This window comes from Cornus florida, unplaced genomic scaffold (assembly GCF_030987335.1).
Source record: "Cornus florida cultivar Cherokee Brave unplaced genomic scaffold, ASM3098733v1 CherokeeBrave_3.0.0_Hap2_Chr08, whole genome shotgun sequence".
In the NCBI taxonomy this organism is placed as follows: domain Eukaryota; kingdom Viridiplantae; phylum Streptophyta; class Magnoliopsida; order Cornales; family Cornaceae; genus Cornus; species Cornus florida.
Window position 1 is genome coordinate 41437356 of NW_026775578.1, and position 23212 is coordinate 41460567.

A 23212-nucleotide genomic window follows, 5' to 3' on the forward strand; every position below is an offset into this window, starting at 1 on the left:
TATTCTAGAATTCTCCGAATTGTGTGGAGTAGTATGGAGAGTTCTAGAATGTTGTAGATATTAGTAAATAAGTATGGAAGTGTGAAGAAGGTGGGAGAAGAATCTAGAGAATCGATCTCCACCGTTGGTTAGAATGCATCTTAGCCATCCATTAGGGATGAGGATGCCTATAAATAGGGGTAGGACTTCATTTTGTATCCAACAAGTCCTAGAGTGAGTCTTGAGAACCTTGTAAAAAGTTTGAGTGCTAGTCTTTTACAAAGCACTCTTTGAAGTAATAGAAATGTTCCTTCCTTGCCAACATAAGTGCCTTAGTGTATGTGAGTGTGCAAGCCAAGTGAGGAGAGCGCGAGAGCCACTACAACACTAGTAAGCGCACGAGGGGAGTGTGTTGGCTAAGGTGTGCACGGAAGTTAGGTTGACCAAGTACTTGCGAGAATAGAAACAACGTCTTGGTGCCGCACTAGAGCAGCTAGAGTGCTGTTAAAACTCTAAGCCCGTGACAAAAAGCTCCAATTTGGCTTATTTGGCCTAACTCGAGCTTCATCTTCTTAGATTTGATACCACTTTTATTTACGTGGCATGATAAATGCACAAATAAACTTTTAAAGATAAGCTACTTTGACAATTCTTGAAGTTTATCCAAATTACGTGTTGTTTGATTTTTTTTTTTTTTTTTTTTTTTTTAACAAAAGGAGAGAGAGCAATGAGCATACCATCTGTATTAATCCATTCATAGGTGATTTTATTTTTCACTTTAAAAGCATTTTCAAAACGCTAATGTTTTGTGGTTCGAAAGTATCTGTTCAAGTGGGAGTAAATTCTCTAATTTGGTTAATTTTGGCTTATATGGTTCGAAAATATATGTTCAAGTGGGAGTAAAAAAAATTAGGCGTACCAAAAAAAAAAAAAAAAAATTATTTTTGAAAATCCAAATATATATATATATATATATATATATATATATATATAACTCATATTTTTTTGGAAGGTCTATTTTTTTTGCTCATTTCTCTGGCCTATTAATTTTTATCCTTTGATATTTTGATGATATCCAAATCTTCTTCTTGTTTTACTATTTTTTAATTTTAATTTTTTTGTCAACTTAAATATATATATAATTAGATATATATATTTATATAGAGGCTTACCAAATTTATATATATAAAAGTAATATATAAAATAATTTTCAGAGGATGACTCAAATACGAGTACACCCATTCAAAAAATTGTACATTCTACCTGCTAGGTTACTTGATAAAATGACATTTTGATCCTTTTTGTTGCTTAATGATTTGCTTAACCTTAAGAATTTGATTGAAAAGGCCAGTTACCTTCTTGACCCTTTCAAATAAACAAAAGTACCCTCAGCCGTTAAAAGATCAACGCGTCTTCAGGGTTCGAACACGAACTTGTAATTTTTTAGAATGTACAGATTGTGCAAACTAAACAAAACTTAATTTTACAAATTAACTTGTAAAACTAATATAGTATTGAGGAGGCCCAGGACGACATGGGCCGGATCTGACTTGCAAGCACTACATCCGGTCCGTACAGCTGGGTCGGCCCATAAAAAGACACTGCCATATGGGCCGAACGCGAATAAGCCCATCAAAGGTGACCAGGATTTATGGAGGAACAGGCCCAGATCCAGCAATCCGTCAGTATTTGTAAATATCTTGTAAATATCTATAAATAAGGGAAGGAATGGAAAGAATAGGGGGATCTTGTTATTGAAATGTAAGAATTCTAGAGAGAGAAAGAGAGTATGAATTTCTTGCATCTTCAATTGGCGCCGTCTGTGGGAATCGCATGGAAGTTTGGTTGATCAATGAGGAATATCGAGTGGATTCAGACCAATTCGGTTGATCGAGACTCGATCTTTGGGATTTGGATCCAGATCTGAGCGATTGTGACCTACTCTGGAGGAATTACAATTCTTGAAGCTTTGGCAGAAGTGGCTTCAGATCTACGCAACAACGAGTTGTTCGATTGTGGCAGGATCTGACGGATTTAGAGTTCAGACAATTCAGATCTCGTAAACGGTGAGCATAATTCGGAGAATTCGAAACCAGATCTGAAAAATTCCCACTCACGAAGCTCGGATCTACTCGCGAACTTGAGATTAATGCCTTTACTCCGTTCAGGAATAATGATAGGTGAAAGCTCCAATCCGATGGAGGCTGTCCAGCAAACAAAGCTTGAGGAGTTGATGAACTTGATTGAAGCTCTCAAAAAAGAGAATGCAGAATTGAAAGCTGGAATGCAACATCGGCAAATACCTGCGGTTTCGCATCCACTTCCGGTCGGTGAAGGAGGTGTTCAATCTAATATCACGCGTCAAGGCGAGCAGGACGAGAACAATCAGTCAGCTCACCACCGTGATGAAAGGATGGTGGACAATTTGCCGCCAAATGTTCGTCGAGTTGAGGATCACGAAGGATCGACTCACGTTGATCCGCGACATGAGCAGATTAGACGGCATGAAGCCATAACCTTCGATCCGCATCGGGAAAGGTTCGACCGAGAGGAAGTGATAGAGGTTGATCGCCGTCGAGTAGCGTCGCCTTGGCAAAGAGAGTTCATAGAGGAACGGTCGTTCGATCCGTCTTACCGGCCCTCCATGGCTACTATCACTCATCGCGGTTCGGAGGGCAGAACCGTAACTCACAGAGCTACCGCTGGACTCCAGAGAGAGAATGAAGCTCTCCGATCCGCAGCTCGGACGGTTGATTCACCATTCACCGACGAGATCTTGAATGCCCCGCATCCAAGGAAGTTTGCTATGCCAGTCTTTATTCTGTTTGACGGAACAACCGATCCGATCGATCATGTGTACCATATCCAGTTGAAAATGGCCCTGAATACGGAAAACGACTCTTTAATGTGCAAATGTTTCCCTACGAGCCTAGCCGGACCGGCGCTCAGCTGGTTTAAAAACTTTCCTAGGAGCTCCATTGGTAGCTTCAGAAACCTATGCGATCGGTTCATAAGCCAGTACTATGGCAACAAGCGCCCGCCGAAGGACATCTCGAGCCTATTCACGATGAGGCAGCACAAGGATGAACGTCTCCAGGCTTTTCTTACCAGGTTTAATCTCACTAAGAGTATGGTGATCGAATGCCACCCTTCTACAGCAGTTCAAGCCTTCAAGTTAGCCATGACACGTGGAACTCCGTTTCACACCAGTCTGGTAGTGAACACGCCGACTACTATGGATGAACTCAATGAAAGAGCCGATGGCTTTGTGCGCCTAGAAGAAGAGGAGGCAGCTAATGCTCGGACAGCGTCGCTCGTGTCGACCGAGGAAAAGTCCAAGGCAAAGATCAGGCAGAAGCAGGCTCAGCCGCAACGTCAGACCTCTTGGAAGGCAGAAAAAAGGTCCAGGGAGGAAGAGCTGATTACTCCGCTGAAGGTCACTCTGGCGAGGCTGTATCAGGAGAACAAAGATAAGTTTCATCCACCACTGCCAATTAGGCAACCCCTCGAACAGAGGGATCAAACTAAACATTGTGCTTTCCATTCCGACTTCGGTCATCAGACTAACGAATACAGGAACCTGAGGAGGCAAGTGGAGATGTTGATAGCTAGAGGGGAGTTCGCGAGTTATGTTCAAGGCTCGGCGATAGAGCAGAATCGACCGGTGGAACAAATAAAAAGGAGTCATAAACAAAGCTCCCACAATTCACAACCAGTTCGTATAATCAATGCTATCCATGGTCGACCCGAGCCTAGTGAAGAGTCAGATGAGCTACTCCGGGCGCGCCTGCGGCAGGCGCAGATGAAGAAAAGGGTCAGCAGTGTGAATACTCTACACCAGCAGAGCCCGTCATGCAGATAAAGTTCGACTGGACAGACCTGCAGCGTGTTCAACTGCCCCATGAAGACCCGTTGGTAGTCAGTTTAACAGTGGCGGACTGCTTGGTGCGCAGAGTTCTGATCGATCCTGGGAGCAGTGCGAATGTCATGCCGAGGGACACATTTGATAGGCTTGAGATTCAACCAGAGAGGCTCAAGCCCACTGGAAATCCCTTGTTAGGATTCGATGGGAAGAGGGTGGAGCCCGTCGGGATGGTGGAAGTGGAAGTTCAAGCTGCAGAACGAGCTCTTATGGAAACTTTTGTGGTTGTAGAAATTCACCCCTCGTATAATCTCCTGATGGGAAGAGGATGGATTCACAGAGTCCAAGGTGTACCCTCAACTCTGCATCAGGTCATGAGGTGCCTCGGACCCGATGGAGATAAAGTGATAGACATTCGGGGGGATCAGGTTGCAGCCAAAGAGTGTTATTCCGTCACACTAAAGCATGCTGGGAAAGGGAAGGCGCCCGTCCGTTCGGCAAGCCCCAGATAGCAATTACAGGAACCTCCGCCCGAGCAGAACAGGGTGGAGGAGTCAGTCAACTTGACCGAGGAGCCCCTTCTGGATGTGCAGATCGATCAGTCCAGGCCAGAACGAACTACCAGAGTAGGTATAAGACTGACCAGAGAAGAGCAGCAAGAGCTAGTGGATTTCTTGTCCCACAATGCCGACGTATTTGTATGGAGTCACCTAGACATGCCTGGAATTAGTCCCTCCGTATCCTGTCATTCCCTGAATGTCAATCCCAATTTCAAACCAGTGAAACAGAAGCAGCGAAGATTTGCTCCAGAACGTAATCAAATCATAGCGGAAGAAGTCGATAGGCTGCTTGATGCGGGATTTATCAGAGAAGTGCACTACCCTGATTGGTTGTCCAACGTCGTTGTCGTGCAGAAGAAGAATGGGAAATGGCGAGTATGCATTGATTTCACCAATTTGAACAAAGCCTGTCCGAAGGACAGCTTCCCGCTGCCTAAGATTGATCAAATGGTGGATGCCACCACCGGGTATGAGCGTTTAACCTTTCTGGACGCTTATTCAGGTTATAATCAGATCCCTATGGACCCCGCAGATGAAGAAAAAACTTCTTTTGTCACCGAGCGAGGAACATACTGCTACAAAGTTATGCCTTTCGGACTAAAGAATGCGGGAGCAACTTATCAAAGACTTGTTAGCAAAATTTTTAAGAATCAAATGGGAAAGATTGTGGAAGCCTATATTGATGATATGGTGGTAAAGAGTAGGAAGAAGGATGATCATCTGAAGCATCTGCAAGATGTATTTGATGTACTGAAGCGATATGGGATGAGGCTCAATCCAACCAAGTGCTCGTTCGGTGTGAGTTCCGGACAGTTTCTGGGACACGTGGTCAACCGCAGAGGCATCGAAGTTAGCCCCGCTCAAGCAGAGGCTTTGATTAAGAATGCCGAGCCAAAGACGATCAGAGAGGTGCAAGCCCTCACAGGACGAATAGCTGCATTAAGTCGATTTATTTCGAAATTGTCAGATCACTGCAAGCCGTTCTTTGACACGATTCGGAGCCATGGAAGGCAGGTCTGGGGGGATGAGCAACGACAAGCATTGACTCATTTGAAGGAATATATGCAGAATCCACCAGTCCTGTCAGCCCCAGATCCGGAAGAAAAGTTATTTCTATATCTTGGAGTATCTGGTGTCGCGACAAGTGCCGTTCTGATTCGTTGCAAGGAGGGGGTGCAATACCCGGTATTTTATGTAAGCAAAACAATGACAGAGACAGAACAAAGATACTCAAAGGCCGAACGGGTGGTACTTGCACTTGTAAATGCAAAAAGAAAGTTGAGGCATTATTTCGAATCCCACCCCATAGCTGTTCTAACAACTTTTCCAATCAGAACGCTTATGCACAGGCCAGAGCTCTCGGGCAGAATGACAAAGTGGGCCATAGAGTTGAGTTCATTTGACATAACGTATGAGCCGAGAACAGCTGTTAAAGGGCAAGCGGTGGCCGATTTCCTGCTAGAATGTGATGCCGAGGATACGGAAGAAGACCTTAGATGCGGCTCTTGGAAACTTTTTGTGGATGACTCCTCTAACCAGATGGGGGCTGGAATTGGGATCAAACTGCAAACCCCAGAGGGTACTTCCTTGAGTCAAGCACTCAGACTTGAGTTCCGAGCCACCAATAATGAAGCGGAATACGAGGCGTTGCTAAATGGATTAAAGTTGGCCAGAGAGCTACAGATCAAAAGTTTGACTGTGTATAGTGACTCGCAGCTGATTGTTCGGCAGGTAAATGGTGAGTACGCGACCAAGGATGACACGATGGGGGCATATCATTCTGCCGTTCTGCATAAAGCCAAGGACTTTGCAAAGATTGAATTCATACAGTTACCGAGGGAACAGAATGCAGATGTAGACCGGTTAGCATGTAGTGCTTCGAGTTCCGGTGAAACATTGGCGAGGGTGATTCCAGTAGGAATACTGACCCAGCCATCTATTTTCGAAGAACCCTTGGACTCTGACCCTTGGCAAGTCAACGTCATACCGTATGAACCGAGTTGGATTGACCCCATCATTACCTATATTCGAGATGGCGTTTTGCCTATGCAGAGGGATGAAGCTAGGAGACTCAAAAAGAATGCTGCAAAGTACGCCATCGTGCGTAACCAGCTGTACAGAAGGTCCTACTTTGGCCCATACTTGAAGTGTGTCACCCCCGCAGAGTCGCAGCAGGTATTGCGAGCTATTCATGAGGGTGTGTGTGGCAATCATTCTGGGAGGCGATCGTTAGCGCATAAAGCAATAACACAAGGGTATTTCTGGCCAAACATGTCAAGAGATGCGGAGGAGTTCTCTCGAAGGTGCGATAAATGCCAACGATATGGACCATTGATCCACCAACCACCTGAGGAATTGCACGTAATGGCCTCGCCATGGCCTTTCGCGCAATGGGGGATGGATGTGGTCGGTCCTCTGCCAACTGCAAGAGCTCAGAACAAGTATGTGTTACTGGCCACGGATTACTTCACTAAATGGGTGGAAGCAGAACCATATCCTAGCGTGACTCAGACTCATGTGAGACGATTTATTTGGAACAATATTATCTGCCGTTTCGGCGTTCCCAGATCAATAGTCATGGACAATGGCACAAACCTCAACAGCAGGCAAGTAAGAGAGCTGCTGGAGGAGTATGGAATCAACCAGAAGTTGGCTGCAGTAAGTCATCCTCAGGCCAACGGACAAACAGAAATCACAAACAGAACCATTTTCGCCTGCATTAAGAAGAAGTTGGAAGACCATAAAGGGAAGTGGTTGGATGAACTCCCGAACGTTCTATGGGCTTACAGAACCACCCCAAGGCGGCCGACTGGGGAGAGCCCGTTTGCAATGGCATATGGTACCGAGGCAGTTATACCGGTTGAGCATTTGGTCCCCACTATCAGAAGCTTAGCATGGAGTCGAGATCAGAACGACAAGATGTTAAGATTGAACCTCGATATGATAGACGAAAGGAGGGACACAGCGGCTATAAGGTTAGCATCGTATCAGCAAGTATTGGCGAATAGTCACAACAAAAGAGTAAAACACAGGGATTTTGCCCCTGGCGATCTGGTTCTGAAAAGAAAGGTGGGGATGGTCAAAAAAATGATGCCACCCTGGGAAGGCCCATACAGAATTGCAGAAGTCATAAGCAAGGGGGCATATACGTTGGAAACCATGGCGGGAAGGTTGGTCAGCAAGCCCTGGAACGCCACGTCTCTGAAGAGGTACTACCAATAAAAGCTAAGTTTCGGCTCTAATTGGATGTTGTTTGTTGTCAATCAAATACGTATGAATGTGCAAGTTACTGAAATTTACAAAAAAAATAACTTTCTTTTCCAACGGCCTACTAAAAAATGAAAAGCCAAGTGGCAAGTGGCATTCTAGCCGAGCGCCAGGCACTTAAGCAAGATAAGTGGCAGCTGGCACCATAAGCCGAACGCCAGACACTTGCTAAAAATTTTAAGCCAAGTGGCAAGTGGCATTCTAGCCGAGCGCCAGGTACTTAAGCAAGATAAGTCGCAGCTGGCACCACAAGCCGAACGCCAGACACTTGCTAAAAATTTTAAGCCAAGTGGCAAGTGGCATTCTAGCCGAGCGCCAGACACTTAAGCAAGATAAGTGGCAGCTGGCACCATAAGCCGAACGCCAGACACTTGCTAAAAATTTAAAGCCAAGTGGCAAGTGGCATTCTAGCCGAGCGCCAGGCACTTAAGCAAGATAAGTGGCAGCTGGCACCATAAGCCGAACGCCAGACACTTGCTAAAAATTTAAAGCCAAGTGGCAAGTGGCATTCTAGCCGAGCGCCAGGCACTTAAGCAAGATAAGTGGCAGCTGGCACCATAAGCCGAACGCCAGACACTTGCTAAAAGTTTAAAGCCAAGTGGCAAGTGGCATTCTAGCCGAGCGCCAGGCACTTAAGCAAGATAAGTGGCAGCTGGCACCATAAGCCGAACGCCAGACACTTGCTAAAAATTTAAAGCCAAGTGGCAAGTGGCATTCTAGCCGAGCGCCAGGCACTTAAGCAAGATAAGTGGCAGCTGGCACCATAAGCCGAACGCCAGACACTTGCTAAAAATTTTAAGCCAAGTGGCAAGTGGCATTCTAGCCGAGCGCCAGGCACTTAAGCAAGATAAGTGGCAGCTGGCACCATGAGCCGAACGCCGGACACTTGCTAAAAATTTAAAGCCAAGTGGCAAGTGGCATTCTAGCCAAGCGCCAGGCACTTGCCATAAACAAACACACGGCAAAGCTAATATAAAAGAAAAGAGAGAAAAGATATATATGTATTGAAAATAGGTTGAACAGAGCACAACACAAAGGGAAAAAGAGTTCTGTCATTTCATTGATATTAAGCATTGAGTTTACAAAAAGTGAGATGTCCATCGTTACAAAAAGATATGGAATCGAAGAGTCCGAAGGAGCCCTAGCTAGACGCCTCAGTACCAACAGCATCCTGGTTGTGCCGACCCGCCTCCTCGGCCCCATCAGCCGTCTCACCTTCACGAGGCGGGGAATCAAGATGAATGACTGAATCGTTCGGCTGGGGCTCAGCGTCAGCAGTGGCTATGGAAGGTACCACAGTTGACGATTGAGGAGCGGTCAGAGGCAGAGCGGTAGGAGGAGCTGTGATGATCCTTGAGGAAGCAATGTCCTGGCACTCATCGAATATGCGCTCCGCTTCGGTGGGTTCTGGGTCGACATAAACCCCCAGAGGTCCGATCCCTAGATCCTTGTCGACCTCATCTGGAGTGGAGCTGGTCTGTCCCTCATCCGGAACTCGGTCGGCGAAACCTTCCCGGAATCCTTGAGCATATCTAAGAGCACCGACCCTTGAGAACCGAGCGTGAAGAGCCAGCATCCCACCGCTCACTCTGCTGATCGCATCGATCAGAGCGGTACGCTCGTCCAGAGCTCTTTTCTCAAAAGCCATCCGAGCAGACTGTTCATCAGCCAGAAGGCGCTGGAGTTCTGCCTTTTCGTCTCTGATTGAGTCACGCTCAGTCTGCCAGACGCTCTTTTCAAGCTGGAGGGCATCCTTCTCATCCTGAAGAGAGTCATTCTCCTTCTTCAGGACATCTTTCTCTTGTTCAGTTTTCTCAAGCCGAGCCAGTACCTCGGTATTCTTCATGGCGAGAAGGTCGTTTTCTTTATTAGCCACCTCCAGGCTATCAGAAAACTTACGAGCCCTGGCGTTCCCCATCTCCACCTGCTTCTGCATAGCCATCATTCCGAACAATGTCTGCATAGGTGTACATTAAGAACGGTTAAGCCAATAGTCAGGTCGGGCGAAGGCAAGACCAAATAATATGAGAGAATTCATGAGTTGGAAAATAAAAGTCACCTCCATAGCAGATTGGGGAAAGCGGCTGAACACATCCTTCTGGGATAGGCCCTTTGCCGCCTCAAGGTCTTTCGGAGTCCACATGCTCCTATAGTATGCTATGGCGGTCTGGCCATCCTTCAGCATGGTCTCGTTCGGTTTCACGAACGTCCCATCCGTTCGGGTGTACCGAGGGGCCCATGGCGGTAAGGTGGGGATAGAAGGGGGGCCTGAAGCAGAAGCGGAGCCACCAGCTGCAGTAGGCCCAGAGGGAGCAGGAGCTCTGATCGCACGATGCAAGAGAGCACCCGGCCCGGAGACCCGGGTCCTTCTTATGAGAGGTTCCTCCTCAGGATCGACTTCACTGTCAGGATGTGGCCTTTTGCCTCGTTCTTTATCCCGAACGCCCCCCGCGGTAGCAGGAGGTGTGGTAGTTTGGGGAGACGCGCTCGGGTTGGCAGCAGGGGTGCTGACAACGGAGTTAATAGCCACTGTGCTCGGGATAGTGTCAGAGATGGTGGCTGAGGAAGAGGCTGATGCTGGAGAGGAGGTCGCCCCAGCAGCAGGAGTGGCTGGTGGAGTATTTTTCTTCCTGCCAAAAGAAGGAATCTGAAGCCTGCTCATGTTGTAGCCGAGTGATGAGAGCGCTAAGAGGTTGTCTGAAGTGAGGAGATCTGAGCAGGAAGGAATATCGTTCAGAACGTATTTCTTCAAGTAATTACTCCTATCCCTGCAAACACTGTAGCTCAAGTCATCACAAGGTATTCCTAAGGAACGGCATAAGAAAGTACAAAAACGGGGAACGCATGTTTCACAGGGGCAATCATGTTTATGAGATTTGAATTTCTTATAAGAGGAAACAGAACAGACACCAAAGGCGCTCGGGATTGGGTAACCCTCTGCAGCCGGCGAAGACCAAGCCCCACTAATGCCCACGATGCTATCCCTCCAACCCTTTTCAGATTTTATTGTGTCCGTACATATGGACATCTTCTCGAACGGGTAGAGGTGGTAGAAGGGTTCGTTAGTACGGATCTTACTGACCTTATAACACAGAAGAAGGTCTATGAGGTCAAGGTCCAGATTTCTGTCACGCATCAACAGGAGCATAACGGATATGATTCTAAAGAAATTGGGGTTTACCTGCAGGGGGGATATCCCCAATCTATTGAAAACATAACTAAAGAAAGGGTGCAGAGGGAACCTAACGACATTCAATTGAAGGTTCGTGAATAAGACTTCGCCGGGCAGGAGGCCGGCACCGGTCATAATGTTAACGTCCTGAGGGCAAACCCTAACTTCGATGTTGTCAGGAAGTCTAAGTCTCATACGAAGAACATCCAGATCTACAACCATGGTGGAAGTGCTTGAAGGATCTAAAAGGGGGTAAATAGAAGCCTGCCGAAAGTAAAAAGGAACAAAACTAACCTCAGAGGACTGCAAGATCGCTGGAAGAATGACTCTTGAAGGATTTCACCAGAAAAAGCTTAGCACTGTTCTAGAAAGAGAGAGATTTGACTGATGATGGAGACGGTAAAAGGACGTGAAGTGGTATTCTAGAGCCTTATAAAGGCGAGGGGGGCCCGAGGGCCGAAGCGTCAGGAAGGCGAGAAATTCATCGAGCCCCGGAACATTGATTCTGGATCTGACCGTCCGTTCCCCCACGTGGTTTTCTCGAGCCGTCAACGTCATGATGAGACGCCATCAATAATTACCCCCTTATTAAATAAGGGGCAATTATGGGGGCAGTTGAGGAGGCACAGGACGACATGGGCCGGATCTGACTTGCAAGCACTACATCCGGTCCGTACAGCTGGGTCGGCCCATAAAAAGACACTGCCATATGGGCCGAACGCGAATAAGCCCATCAAAGGTGACCAGGACTTATGGAGGAACAGGCCCAGATCCAGCAATCCGTCAGTATTTGTAAATATCTTGTAAATATCTATAAATAAAGGAAGGAATGGAAAGAATAGGGGGATCTTGTTGTTGAAATGTAAGAATTCTAGAGAGAGAAAGAGAGTATGAATTTCTTGCATCTTCAAGTATGTATATATAATATATACATAAAATTTAATTTATAAATTCTATATTTTATTATATATATGTAGCATCCACATTTTTTTTAAAGTATATATTATTTATTTGTATTAATTATTACATTATATATATTGGGATAATAGGGTTGATGACAGATGAGTATTATAACTTAAAATTTGATAGTTAACCACGTAACGTGATTTTCTCTCAACGTTGACGATATTCTCTCTAACTAAACACGCGGCCATTATATACCACCATTAGTTGTGAGATGGGGGGAGTGGTTACCTGATAATAAAGGTTTCTGTATAGGGAAGATTAAGAGAGAAGGAAATGAGGTTTCAACGTGATTAACCAGGGAGGAGAGAAGAATTTGGAAGAAGAGATCTGTGAAGAGATAATTAAAAGGCAAGTAGATCTCTGCTAGTTTTTACGTTCAATTGTGTGATATGTTAGAGATTTTTATTTTTTAATATATTTTTAGATATGAACAGTACTTGAAGTATAGACTGAGGTAGGAATAATACGCATGAATGTAGATTAGTGTATAGATCATCTTCATAGACTACTTCACTGGATTCGGTTTAGTATGAAATAACGTGAATAAAAATGAGTATTATTTTGACTACACTAATTCATATATGTAAACTGTTATTTATGTGACCTATGGTTATGCCTATTATTTTATTTTATTTTATTTTATGGGGATTTGTTTGTATGATGACGCATACCTAGTCTTGGATAGACTTTATCTATAATGGCAGATATATATATGTATAGAGTAAATACTGAAAGTCGTATTGAATAAATTGTATGGTAGTAATGATTACATAGGACCTTATTTCCTGAAGTTGGGGTGCGAGGAGATTGTATATTGGAGGTGGGATATAGATATTCACGAGTAGATATATATATATATATTTGAACTTGATTGCCTAGTCTATTATTCAAGGAGTTGTTATTTAATTGAGTGGAGCATGATTGATAAAAGGAAACTGTGTTTAATGATAGCTATATATGGAATGCTAGTGAATTAGATTGGATTTTAATTACTGGAACTATGTAGGTAAGATATATATATATATATTTTACGTTGAGATGATGTGCAATAGAGTTTTTTTTGGTAACTATAAATTACTGGGTCTATTAAGTTTGAATTGTGGATGTACTTATATAAATCTAGTTTCTCACAGTTGGAAAGTAGATAAGTTTAGAGAAATTGAAATACTGGAAAAACTAGGATTGTGGGAATCTTGGGCAATTAGAAGAGATTAAGATAGAATTGTTGTCACTGAATTTGCAACGTGCTTTGACAGTTGTCATGTGGTGTTGGTGGGATCTTGAAATATAAACTTTAGACGGATTATTGATTTTGTATAAAATTAGTTTTTCCTAAAGGTGTTACATTAATTCTTAACGAGAGTATAAGAAATGCTGTTAATTAATTAATTAAATATGATGAAGTACTATTTAATTGGAATTAAATTGAGAGTCCCTTTCTTGGGAAGTTGGATTCATTCCTAAACTATTATTGGATGGTTGAATTCATTCCTTACCATATATTGAAAGGTTGGATTTGTTCCATATTTATTATTGGATGGTTGGATTCGTTCTTTACCTATTGTTGGTTGGTTGGTTGGTTGGTTGGATGGATTTGTTTCTTACCACTACTTACTGGATTCGTTCCTTACCCTATATTCATTAATATTAAGATAGAATGAAAAGAATTCGTTCCTTATCCTCCAGAATACTAGGAATTGTACATAAGACTAAGTGGAAGAAAAGATATAAAAATAATAAATTCTATGATATATTGTACAATTTTTGGTAAGAGGTAATAAGAGTTTACTTGTTGAATTGTAAACTCACCCTTTATTTAACATTTCAGGTAAGGCGCCTATGAAGCAAAACTGATGTTGCTATGACAAGCTTACTTAATAAATGTTTAGTTTATTTCTATTGGATGCAAGATATTTTAGAATGGAATAATGTAACTAAAGGATTTTGTTTCTCGTTGCTCATATGGAACACCTTATCTTTTCCTTATATGTACTGTTACTTATTTCTAGTAAATAATTCGGCTATTGGTTTTTATTTTGTTAAATAATGAGATTTTAGTTTTAGTCATGCATGTAGTGTTTTGGGTGAGGAAACCTTTATTGAAATTCGGGCGTGACAATATTAATGAGAATTATTCTTATTATAATTATAATTATTTTTTCTTTTTTAACCCAAACTAAACAATATAGGATAGCCAAAAAAAAAAAAAAAAAGACTAAACAATATAGTGGGAAAAAAAAAAAATTATCGAGTTCAACTTTTAACCCCAAAGATTTTGCGCCAACTGATTGCACAGCAGGAAGCTACTGATGTCTTCTTGCACCAGTCTGTCATCTTTATCAACTATCGCCCAAATTTAGGTCACACAAACCCTAAAACCAAACGCAATCGAAACCCTAACTCTCGTTCTTCTTCATCGTTCTCACGTAGTTTCCTAATCGAAGCATCTCCGAATTTCTTCCCACCAGAGGGAGAGCTCTTGAAACTGGTCGCTGTAGTCACCATTGCAACTTCGGTCGCGATGGTCTGCAGCTTTATAATCACTGTAGTGACTGTACTCAATCGCCAGCCGAAACCCTTTCGCGACTGCGGTGTGGATTTTGATGATTCGCGCTCTGGTGACTAATTTGTATCAATATTATTATTACTATTTCTTGAAATTAGCTGTTATTCCAAGGTAAATTCAAGCATGACGCTTCATAACCAGAATGTTGGTATTGCCGTGTTGGAGTTTCACGATGATAGGGACAAAAAAGTCATTTTACTTTGGAGGAAAGTAGCTTTTTACTGTAATAAAAAAGCAACTACAGTCCCGCCCCGTAGCTGTGAGTCTCTCTGACAGGGGACTGGGCTTAGGTTGTAGGATTTTTAAAAGAACGGTTTGGTGCCTAAGTATGGAATAATAATAATTTTTTTATTTTATCTTATTTGGTTAAAAACAAAATTTAAATTTTCAATTAAAATTTGAGATTTAATATTATTATATGATATTATAGATGTTTTTATTATTATTATTATTATTTTTTAGATGTGTCTAAACAAGGATAATACAAAAAGTTTTTGAGTGATTAGAATAGAGTAATTTAAGATTTGTTTAATATATATTTAATAATTTTTTAAATAAAAATAAAGAGTTAATTTCACTCACACCCCTTTAAGTTTGACCAAATATCAAATTATTATTACTCGTACTATAAACGTTTATTTTGTCTTTCACTCACACCTCAACGGTCATGTTCTAAACTCTGACAATATGACTTAAATACTCTTTGACTTGGTCAAAATCACTATCTAACCAAAAGAGTTAAATAACAATATTCATAAATACACTACAAATTTACAATTTTATATATATATATATATATATATATATATATATATGTTTCCAAAACCCAACATCGCTGGATGTGGAGGAATGGATCAGCTACTAGGGGCTCCATCGCGATTTGCCGTGTGATTGATGGGTTTACCGTGAATTTGGTAATCAACACAAATTCCATCCCAAATTCCATCATTTTGGAAACATTGAATTTGACTCTATTTTTTGGAAACATTGAATTTAACCTAACAGTTCAGGCGCCCACGATTGTAGTAAATTCCGACGATGTTGGGTTATTGTACCGCGTAACAGGGCTACCCCTTTTTTATTATTTTTTATTTTTTTTTTCAGTTGGGTCTGGTGGTGGTAATTATGGAGAGCGGTAATTGAGGTTTTGGCTAGTTATGGTGGTTTTGGGAGGTGGTGAAGGTTGTGGGCGGTGGTGATAAGGGCAAGGGCGGAGCCAGCATAGTCCCAGGGGGCCTATGTTGGTCCATTAGTTTTAATTACAAAATAGTCTATAGTTTACAAAAGTTTTCTAAATGTTCCCCCTAAAATAATTTTTTTTTTTAAAATGGCCATTAATTTTTATTACACATAGGCCAATAATTTATAAAAAAGTGAAAAATGCCCCATTGAAATAATTATTTACCCTTGGGTCAATTAATTTTTATTGTAAATAGGCCTATAATTTGTAAAATTTTACAAAAATGCCCACTAAAATAATTATTTTTTCCTTTCTTTTCATTCTTACTCTTCCTCCTCCTCTTCTTCTTCTTCTTCTTTATATTCTCTTAAAAAAAAAAATTGCATTCCTTTATTCAAACTATTTTTTTTTTTTTTTTTTTTCTCTTCAAAGTTTGGTAATTAAATTTGTTGCTAATAGGACTCTTAAGGTGTATTTTATGTTTTTATTATTTTAAAATAATTATTTTTTAAATTATTAAATGTTATTATTCCACCATTATTACAGTTCTATTTTTTTTTTGTCTTGCATCACTATTCGCTTGAAAAAAATATAATTTATCATTTTTAATAAGGCGCCCCCCTGAAATAAATTCCCGGCTCGCCCCTTGATAAGAGAGTTTTAGATGGAGTTGTTTTGCCGATTTGGGGTGGTGTTTCAAGGCGGAGGTAGCTGAATCGGCCGTGAGCAAAAGACGAACCCACCGACGACGATGGAGGAATGGCACAGCAACGGCGAGCAAGGATCCCAGTAGCGATGTGACGAAATTGGATCCCTGTATATTCCAGCAAAAATTGTTAAAGAGTGAGAAAGATGGGATTGGGCGTACTAATAAGGGTATAATGGTAATTTTAGTAATATGATATTTTAGAATAAATAAGATTAAAAACTTAGGGGCAAAGTTGTCTTTTTATACTTTTTAACGAATTCGGAAAAAGAAAAATGAATTTAAGTGATAATAATTTTCGAAAGATATTTGAGTGTGATATTTAATCAAACTTGAGGAGGTGTTAGTAAAATTAATTTAAAAATAAATTATAGTGACAAAATAAAGGGACTCTGACTTTTTAATCCCATAATCCATTTTTGGTTTGAATCCAATAGTTCATTACATTAATAAATAATACTTCGTATATGGATAAGGAGCAATCATAGTAATTCGATCCGATCAAATACTACTATATATATCTATATTCGTACTATTATTAAATGTGTGAAATATTTCAGTTTTATTTATTAATTAATATATATTCTATAAAATTCAAAATTACCTAATAAAAATTCAAAATAATTCTATAAAATTGAAAATTACCTAATAAAAATTTAAAATTACCTGTTTCGTATTTCAGTATTTATTTATTAATTGATATAAATTCTATAAAATTCAAAATTACCTAATAAAATTTAAATTAACACAATATCAAAATCATAAAACAAGTATTTATTTATTATACTACTACTCTAATAAAAGAAGTATTTATTTATAAAAACAGTCCTTCTACTATACTACTACTCTGATTATTATATCATACTACTACGCAGGAATCCTCCTCATAAAAGAAGCATTTATATATAACACGATAATTCAAAAATAAGAAATAAAAAACCTAATAGCATACTACTACTAAACCTAACACGATAATTCAAAAATAAGAAATAAAAAACCTATTAGCGAGGGAGAAAAAGAGTCTATTTTGAATATTACATACTACTACTAAAGCTAAGACGATAATTCAAAAATAAGAAATAAAAAACTTATCAGCGAGAGTCCATTTTGAATATTAATTAAATATATAATCTCTCTCTATATATGCCTTTTTTTGCCTTGATCTAATTACATCAATTTTCTGTTTTTCGCAAGGTACATGTCACCCCCACCCCCTGTTATAGAGTAACTCATTAGCTATGTCTTCATCACGCATTGTTTTATTATTTGCTCATGCACTGTTTTATTATTAATTTTATGTTTTGAGCATGCATTGTTTTATTATATATATTGCTACATTTATCTTATATTTTGATCATGCATTGTTTTATTTTATATATTGTTACATTTATTGTATACAAAAATAAAAAAACCTAATCAATTGTCTTTCTCTTCTTCTTATTGTTATTAATCTTATGTTTTGATTATGTATTGTTTTATTATATATATTGCTACATTTAATGTATACAAAAATAAAAAACCTAATCAATTGTCTTTTTTTTTTTTTTTTTTCTTCTTATTAGTCCAAGTTTTACCAAGATCGAAGCCTTTTTTTGCAAGGCTACGTGTCACCCCCACCCCCTATTGGTAGAGTAATTCATTAATTTATATATATATATATATATATATATATATATATATATATCTAGGTTGTAATTATAATTTTTTGCTTGATTAAATTTGAATATTGTTATTGTTATCTCAATATAATAAATTTAATTATGAGGTGTGTCTTGCTAATAGAATCAAAGGATAAACAAGCCAAATATCAGACCATTATTCTTTCAAATTGTTTCTAATTCCACCACACTCAAATTGTTTCTGACTGATTTGTTTGAATTGATTTTTAAACCATTAGAATAATTGATCAAAAAGAACCAAACCTCTGTTTTGAAAAAAAACAAGCAAGGTGTTGGTCTCCCTTTATTTGCAAAAATATTCCAAATGTCGATAACGTCATTTTGACATATTCCAAATGGAGTGTTTTTATGTTTTATATTGAGGATACCAAAGGCGGTATGGGCCGAATCTAACCTGCATGATGAGGAATGGACAAGGAAAGTGGCCTGGGCCCAAATCCAGCTGTCGTGAGGCAAGCCCAATGCCGAAGAGTGAAGCTGAAGGCCTGAAAGACGAATAGGTCCATGAATACAAAAGCCTCAATGATGAGCCCAATAAAGGAAGATAGTTAGGGAACTTCTAGAACTATCCCTCCATTGACTCTGTCGATGATACTGAGTAGGGCATTACGCTCATCCAGAGCCCTCTTTTCAAAGGCCATACGCTTTGCTTGTTTATCATGAAGTAGGCGCTGAAGATTGTTTTTTTCAGCTTTGAGCGCTTCACGCTCGGTTTGCCAGACACTCTTCTCAATCAGAAGTGCGTCTTTTTCATCTTGAAGGGAGTCTGTTTCCTTCTTCAGACCATCCCTTTCCTTCTCAGCCTTGTCCAGCTGCGCCATGAGTTCAGCATTTTTGGTGCTGATGATCTTGTTCTCTTTGTGACCCACTTCAACGTCTTTGGTGAACTTTCGTACCTTAGCATTGGTAGCCTCGACATGCTTTTGCATGGCCATCATGCCAAAGAGAGTCTGTAAAACAATATATGAGTACTAATTAAGCCGAACGCATGTCTGGAGGAATTACAATGAAAAGACATTTCAAATGCAACAAAGAGAAGGGAGATGAATTACCTCCATGGCTGCAGGGGGAAAACGGCTGAAGACCTCATTTTGAGATAGAGATTTGGCGACTTCAATGTCTTTAGGAGACCACATGTTCTTGTAATAGGCCATGGCTGTCTGACCTTCCTTGAACATGGTTTCGCTCGGCTTCACAACCCAGCAGTCAGCTTGGACCAATTTGGGGGTCCACGGAGCCTCACCAGAAGAGGAGCCAGCTGCAGTGCCGGAACAGGAAGGAGCAGTTAGCCTAACCTAAGGAGGGATATGCAAACTTGGCCTGGAGGTACGAATCCTTCTTGTCAGAGGAACGTCGTTAGGGCTGCCTTCGCTTTTAGGCTAAGGCCTTTTTCCCTGTTCTTTATCTTAAACGGATGCAATGGGGGCAGGGGTATTCCGAGCCTGAGGGACAGAGTTCTAGATGACAAGTAGAGCGGTGATGATCGGGCGAACAGTCACCACGTTCGGGGTAGTGCTGGATGTGGTGGCAAATGAAGATGCCGAAGTTGGAGAAGAAGAAGTTACGGAAGTAGCATTGACCTTGGGAGGATCCTTCCTCTTGTTGAAGGATGGAATCCGAAGCTGGCTCATTGTGGTGCCGAGGAGAGATATATCACTTAAATTATCGGAGGTGAGGAGTTCCGAACAGGAAAGGATGTCGTTCAGAACATAGTTCTTCAGGTAATTGGTCTTATCCCTACAAATGTTATAACTAAGTTCGTTATCCTGCGGGATACCCAAAGAATTGCAAAAAAATGAACAGAACCGAGGAATGCAAATTTCACAAGGGCAACCTGTCTTATGGGTTTTGAATTTCTTATACGAAGATACGGAGCATTTACCGAAAGCGGTAGGGATAGGATAGTCCTTGGCAGCCGGAGCAAACCAAGCACCCCGAACTCCAACAATACCCTTTTTCTACTCCTTTTCAGAATTAAGCTTGTCTGTACAGATGGATTTCTTTTCAAGGGGGTAAAGATGGTAATATGCATCCTCCAGCCTGATTTTACTGACCTTGTAGTAGAAGAGAAGATCAACCAAGTCAAGATCTAGGCCTCTGTCACGATTCAGAAGTAACAGAACGGACATAACCCTAAGAAAATTAGGGTTGACTTGAAGAGGAGAAAGTTTCAACCTATTGAACACATAGCAAAAGAAAGGGTGAAGAGGGAATCTAATAATATTGAGGCGATGAAGGGAAAACAAGACTTCGCCGGGAAGAAGACTGGCACCGGTTCTGACATTAACGTCTTTGGGACATTCTCTAAGGTGAATGTTGGAAGGGAGATGGAGCTTCATACGCAGAATATCCAAATCTATAGGCATGATGCTGACCGTTATGATCTTTGGGAAAATGTACAAATACTTTAAGAAGAATAAACAGAACTAACCTTGAAAAGATGAAGATCAGTGATGGATGTTGCAAAAGAATTGAGAATGAAGAACCTTTCACTGGATTCGCCGGAGAGTATCTGGATTGACTAGAGAGAACAAACTAAAATCGATTGAAAGTGATTTCTGGGGGGTACGACAAGGGAAGATGTGGATATGAGGAAATGGTTTATAAAGGGGAAGTGGTCCCGCTAACCCAGACGTCAGGGAGTTAAGAAGTTCAAATTTCAAAGACATTAATTCTGAGGCCAACCGCTCGATGCCCTACGTGATCGTCTCGAGCCGTCAAATCATCATTAGCCGTCAAGTCATCATTACGTCTATTGATAATCACACCCTAATTAATAAGGTAGTGATTATGGGGGCAGGTGAGGATACCAAAGGCGGCATGGGCCGAATCTAACCCGCATGATGAGGAATGGACCAGGAAAGTGGCTTGGGCCCAAATCCAGCTGTCATGAGGCAAGCCCAATGCCGAAGAGTGAAATTGAAGGCCTGAAAGACGAATAGGTCCATAAATACAAAAGCCTCAATGATGAGCCCAATAAAGGAAGATTGTTAGGGAACTTCTAGAACATTGTAAACAATCTATAAATAGATGAAAATGAAAGAAAAAAGGGATCGAAAATTTTGAAGTGTAATGAAACTCTGTCAATTTAGAGAGAGAAATTTTCTTACATCTTCATATATATTTTGTGTTTAGCCCTTCCGTGAATTGGTAGGTGTCACCCCCACCACCAATTGGTAGAATAACTCACTAGTTATGTTTCCATCATGCATTGTTTTATTCCCCACTTTGGGCAAGTAGCCTAATTGAGAAAGAAAAAGAGAAAATTATATATACATATATAATCAATACAAGGCATGCTTATATATGCTTAAGAATAATAGTACTAGATTTCAATATGAAAATTTAGTTAATGATATATATATTTGATGATTAATATATCACAAATTACTTCATTTATTTATTTTTGGTTTTTTAATTTGGTTTTCTTGACTTGATAGAATAGTGTTATTCACCTCTTGGGATTCAAAAATTTGGCGGTGGGTTTTTAATTGAAATAAGAGATAAGCGACACAGGCAATGAGCATCAAAATAATGCCTTAAACAAGAATATATTTAAACAAAATACAATAATTTCTATAAAACTCTATCATATATAACCTAAATTTATCTATTTATCATGAATATTTTTACAGAAAATAAAATAATATTTATAAAACTCTTTCACAAATTATCTATTTTATTTTCTTTAAAACTCTATCACATTTTAAAAAATGAATTTGAAAGTGGTGATTTGATTCTTATTCGATTCTAAGGTTCTAAGATTGTTTTTTATTATTGTTTTTCATTGTCTTTTTAATGCTAAACATCTTTTACATTTTATAAAAGCATGTCTAACATATCTCTTTATCTATACATATGTTTAAATTTGTTGGTCACACTTGAATGGCACCCACACATAAACAAAATCAAAGAAGTTCAGACAATAGAAAATATTATGCAAATTTATCTACTGAGGAAAGACAGAAGAGGATTAAAGAAGTAACAGATGTGGCCAAAAGAAAAAAAGTAGATGTCGAACAATCAGCACATGTAGAAGGAGTTTAGATAATGCTCTGGTGACTCTAAAAGCTGAGCAAAAGAATGCATATGATATGATAATGGAATGTGTTCTCTCAAACAAACCCGACATCTTCTTCATTGATGGCTCGGGTGGAACTGGGAAAACATATCTATATCATCAAGGTCAGGTCCGAAAAAAAGATAACTCTTGTTGCATCTTTGATTTTACTTGGTGGCAGGACTGCACATTCAAGATTTAAAATTCCAATATTAGCAAACGAGTCCGCAGTTTATAACATTTCAAATCAAAGTTCAATAGCAGAGCTAATGTGTAAAACAAGTGTCATTATTTGGGATGAAGCACCAATGGCAAAACGTTATGCAATTGAGACAGTTAACAGGACTCTCCAAGATCTCCGCAGTACGTAGCAGTCTTTGGTGTAGACATAAAAAAAATATATAAATTTTTTTTAAAAAAAATACAAAAAATATATAAAATATAATAAATAAATAAATATATATAAAAATATAAAAAAATTTAAAAATTATAAAAATATAAAAAATATATAAAAATATAAAAATATAAAAAAAATAAAAAAATAAAAAAATATTTAAAAAATATGAATATATATATATAAAATATACAAGAAATACTAATATAAAAAAATGTTTATTAATTGATATTAAAAATAATATAATTTCTCTAATAATCTAATTAGACTAGGATATATATAAAGAAATAATATAATTTGTATAAAAGTCTACCACAAATGACCTATTTCATCTTCAATTAAACTCTCTCACATTATACAATGATATATTTAAAGAGTTTCTATAAAATTTTAACACAAATTATTTATTTATCTATTTATTATGAGTTTTTTTTTTAATGAAAGTAAATTTAATTAGACAAAAATTATTAATATAAAAAATATTTATTAATTGATATAAAAAGATATTTTAAAAGAGTTTCTATAAAACATTAACACAAATTACTTATTTATCAATCTATTAGGAGTTTCTTTAATAAAAGAAAGTCTAATTAGACAAGAATTATTAATATAAAAAATATTTATTTATTGATATAAAAATAAAATAATTTTTCTAAAACTATACCACAAATTATCTTTTATTATGAGTTTTTTTAATAAAAGAAAATTTAATTAGAGAATAATTATTAATATAAAAAAATATTTATTAATTGATATAAAAAGAGTTTTTAAAAGAGTTTCTATAAAACTCTAACACATTTGACCTATTTATCTATTTATTA

The 23212-nt window shown here is 39.3% G+C and overlaps 1 protein-coding gene across 1 annotated transcript; it reads right to left on the minus strand.

The window, feature by feature from the left end:
• Positions 1-2908: 2908 nt before the first annotated feature.
• Positions 2909-9796, minus strand: LOC132270121 (uncharacterized). Its single transcript, XM_059771327.1, has 3 exons — positions 9728-9796; positions 9092-9625; positions 2909-2974 (listed from the first exon to the last, which is right to left on the minus strand). The coding sequence occupies exons 1-3, from the start codon at positions 9731-9733 to the stop codon at positions 2909-2911; spliced, it is 606 nt and encodes a 201-aa protein (XP_059627310.1). The 5' UTR covers positions 9734-9796.
• Between the last annotated feature and the right edge of the window lie 13416 nt (positions 9797-23212).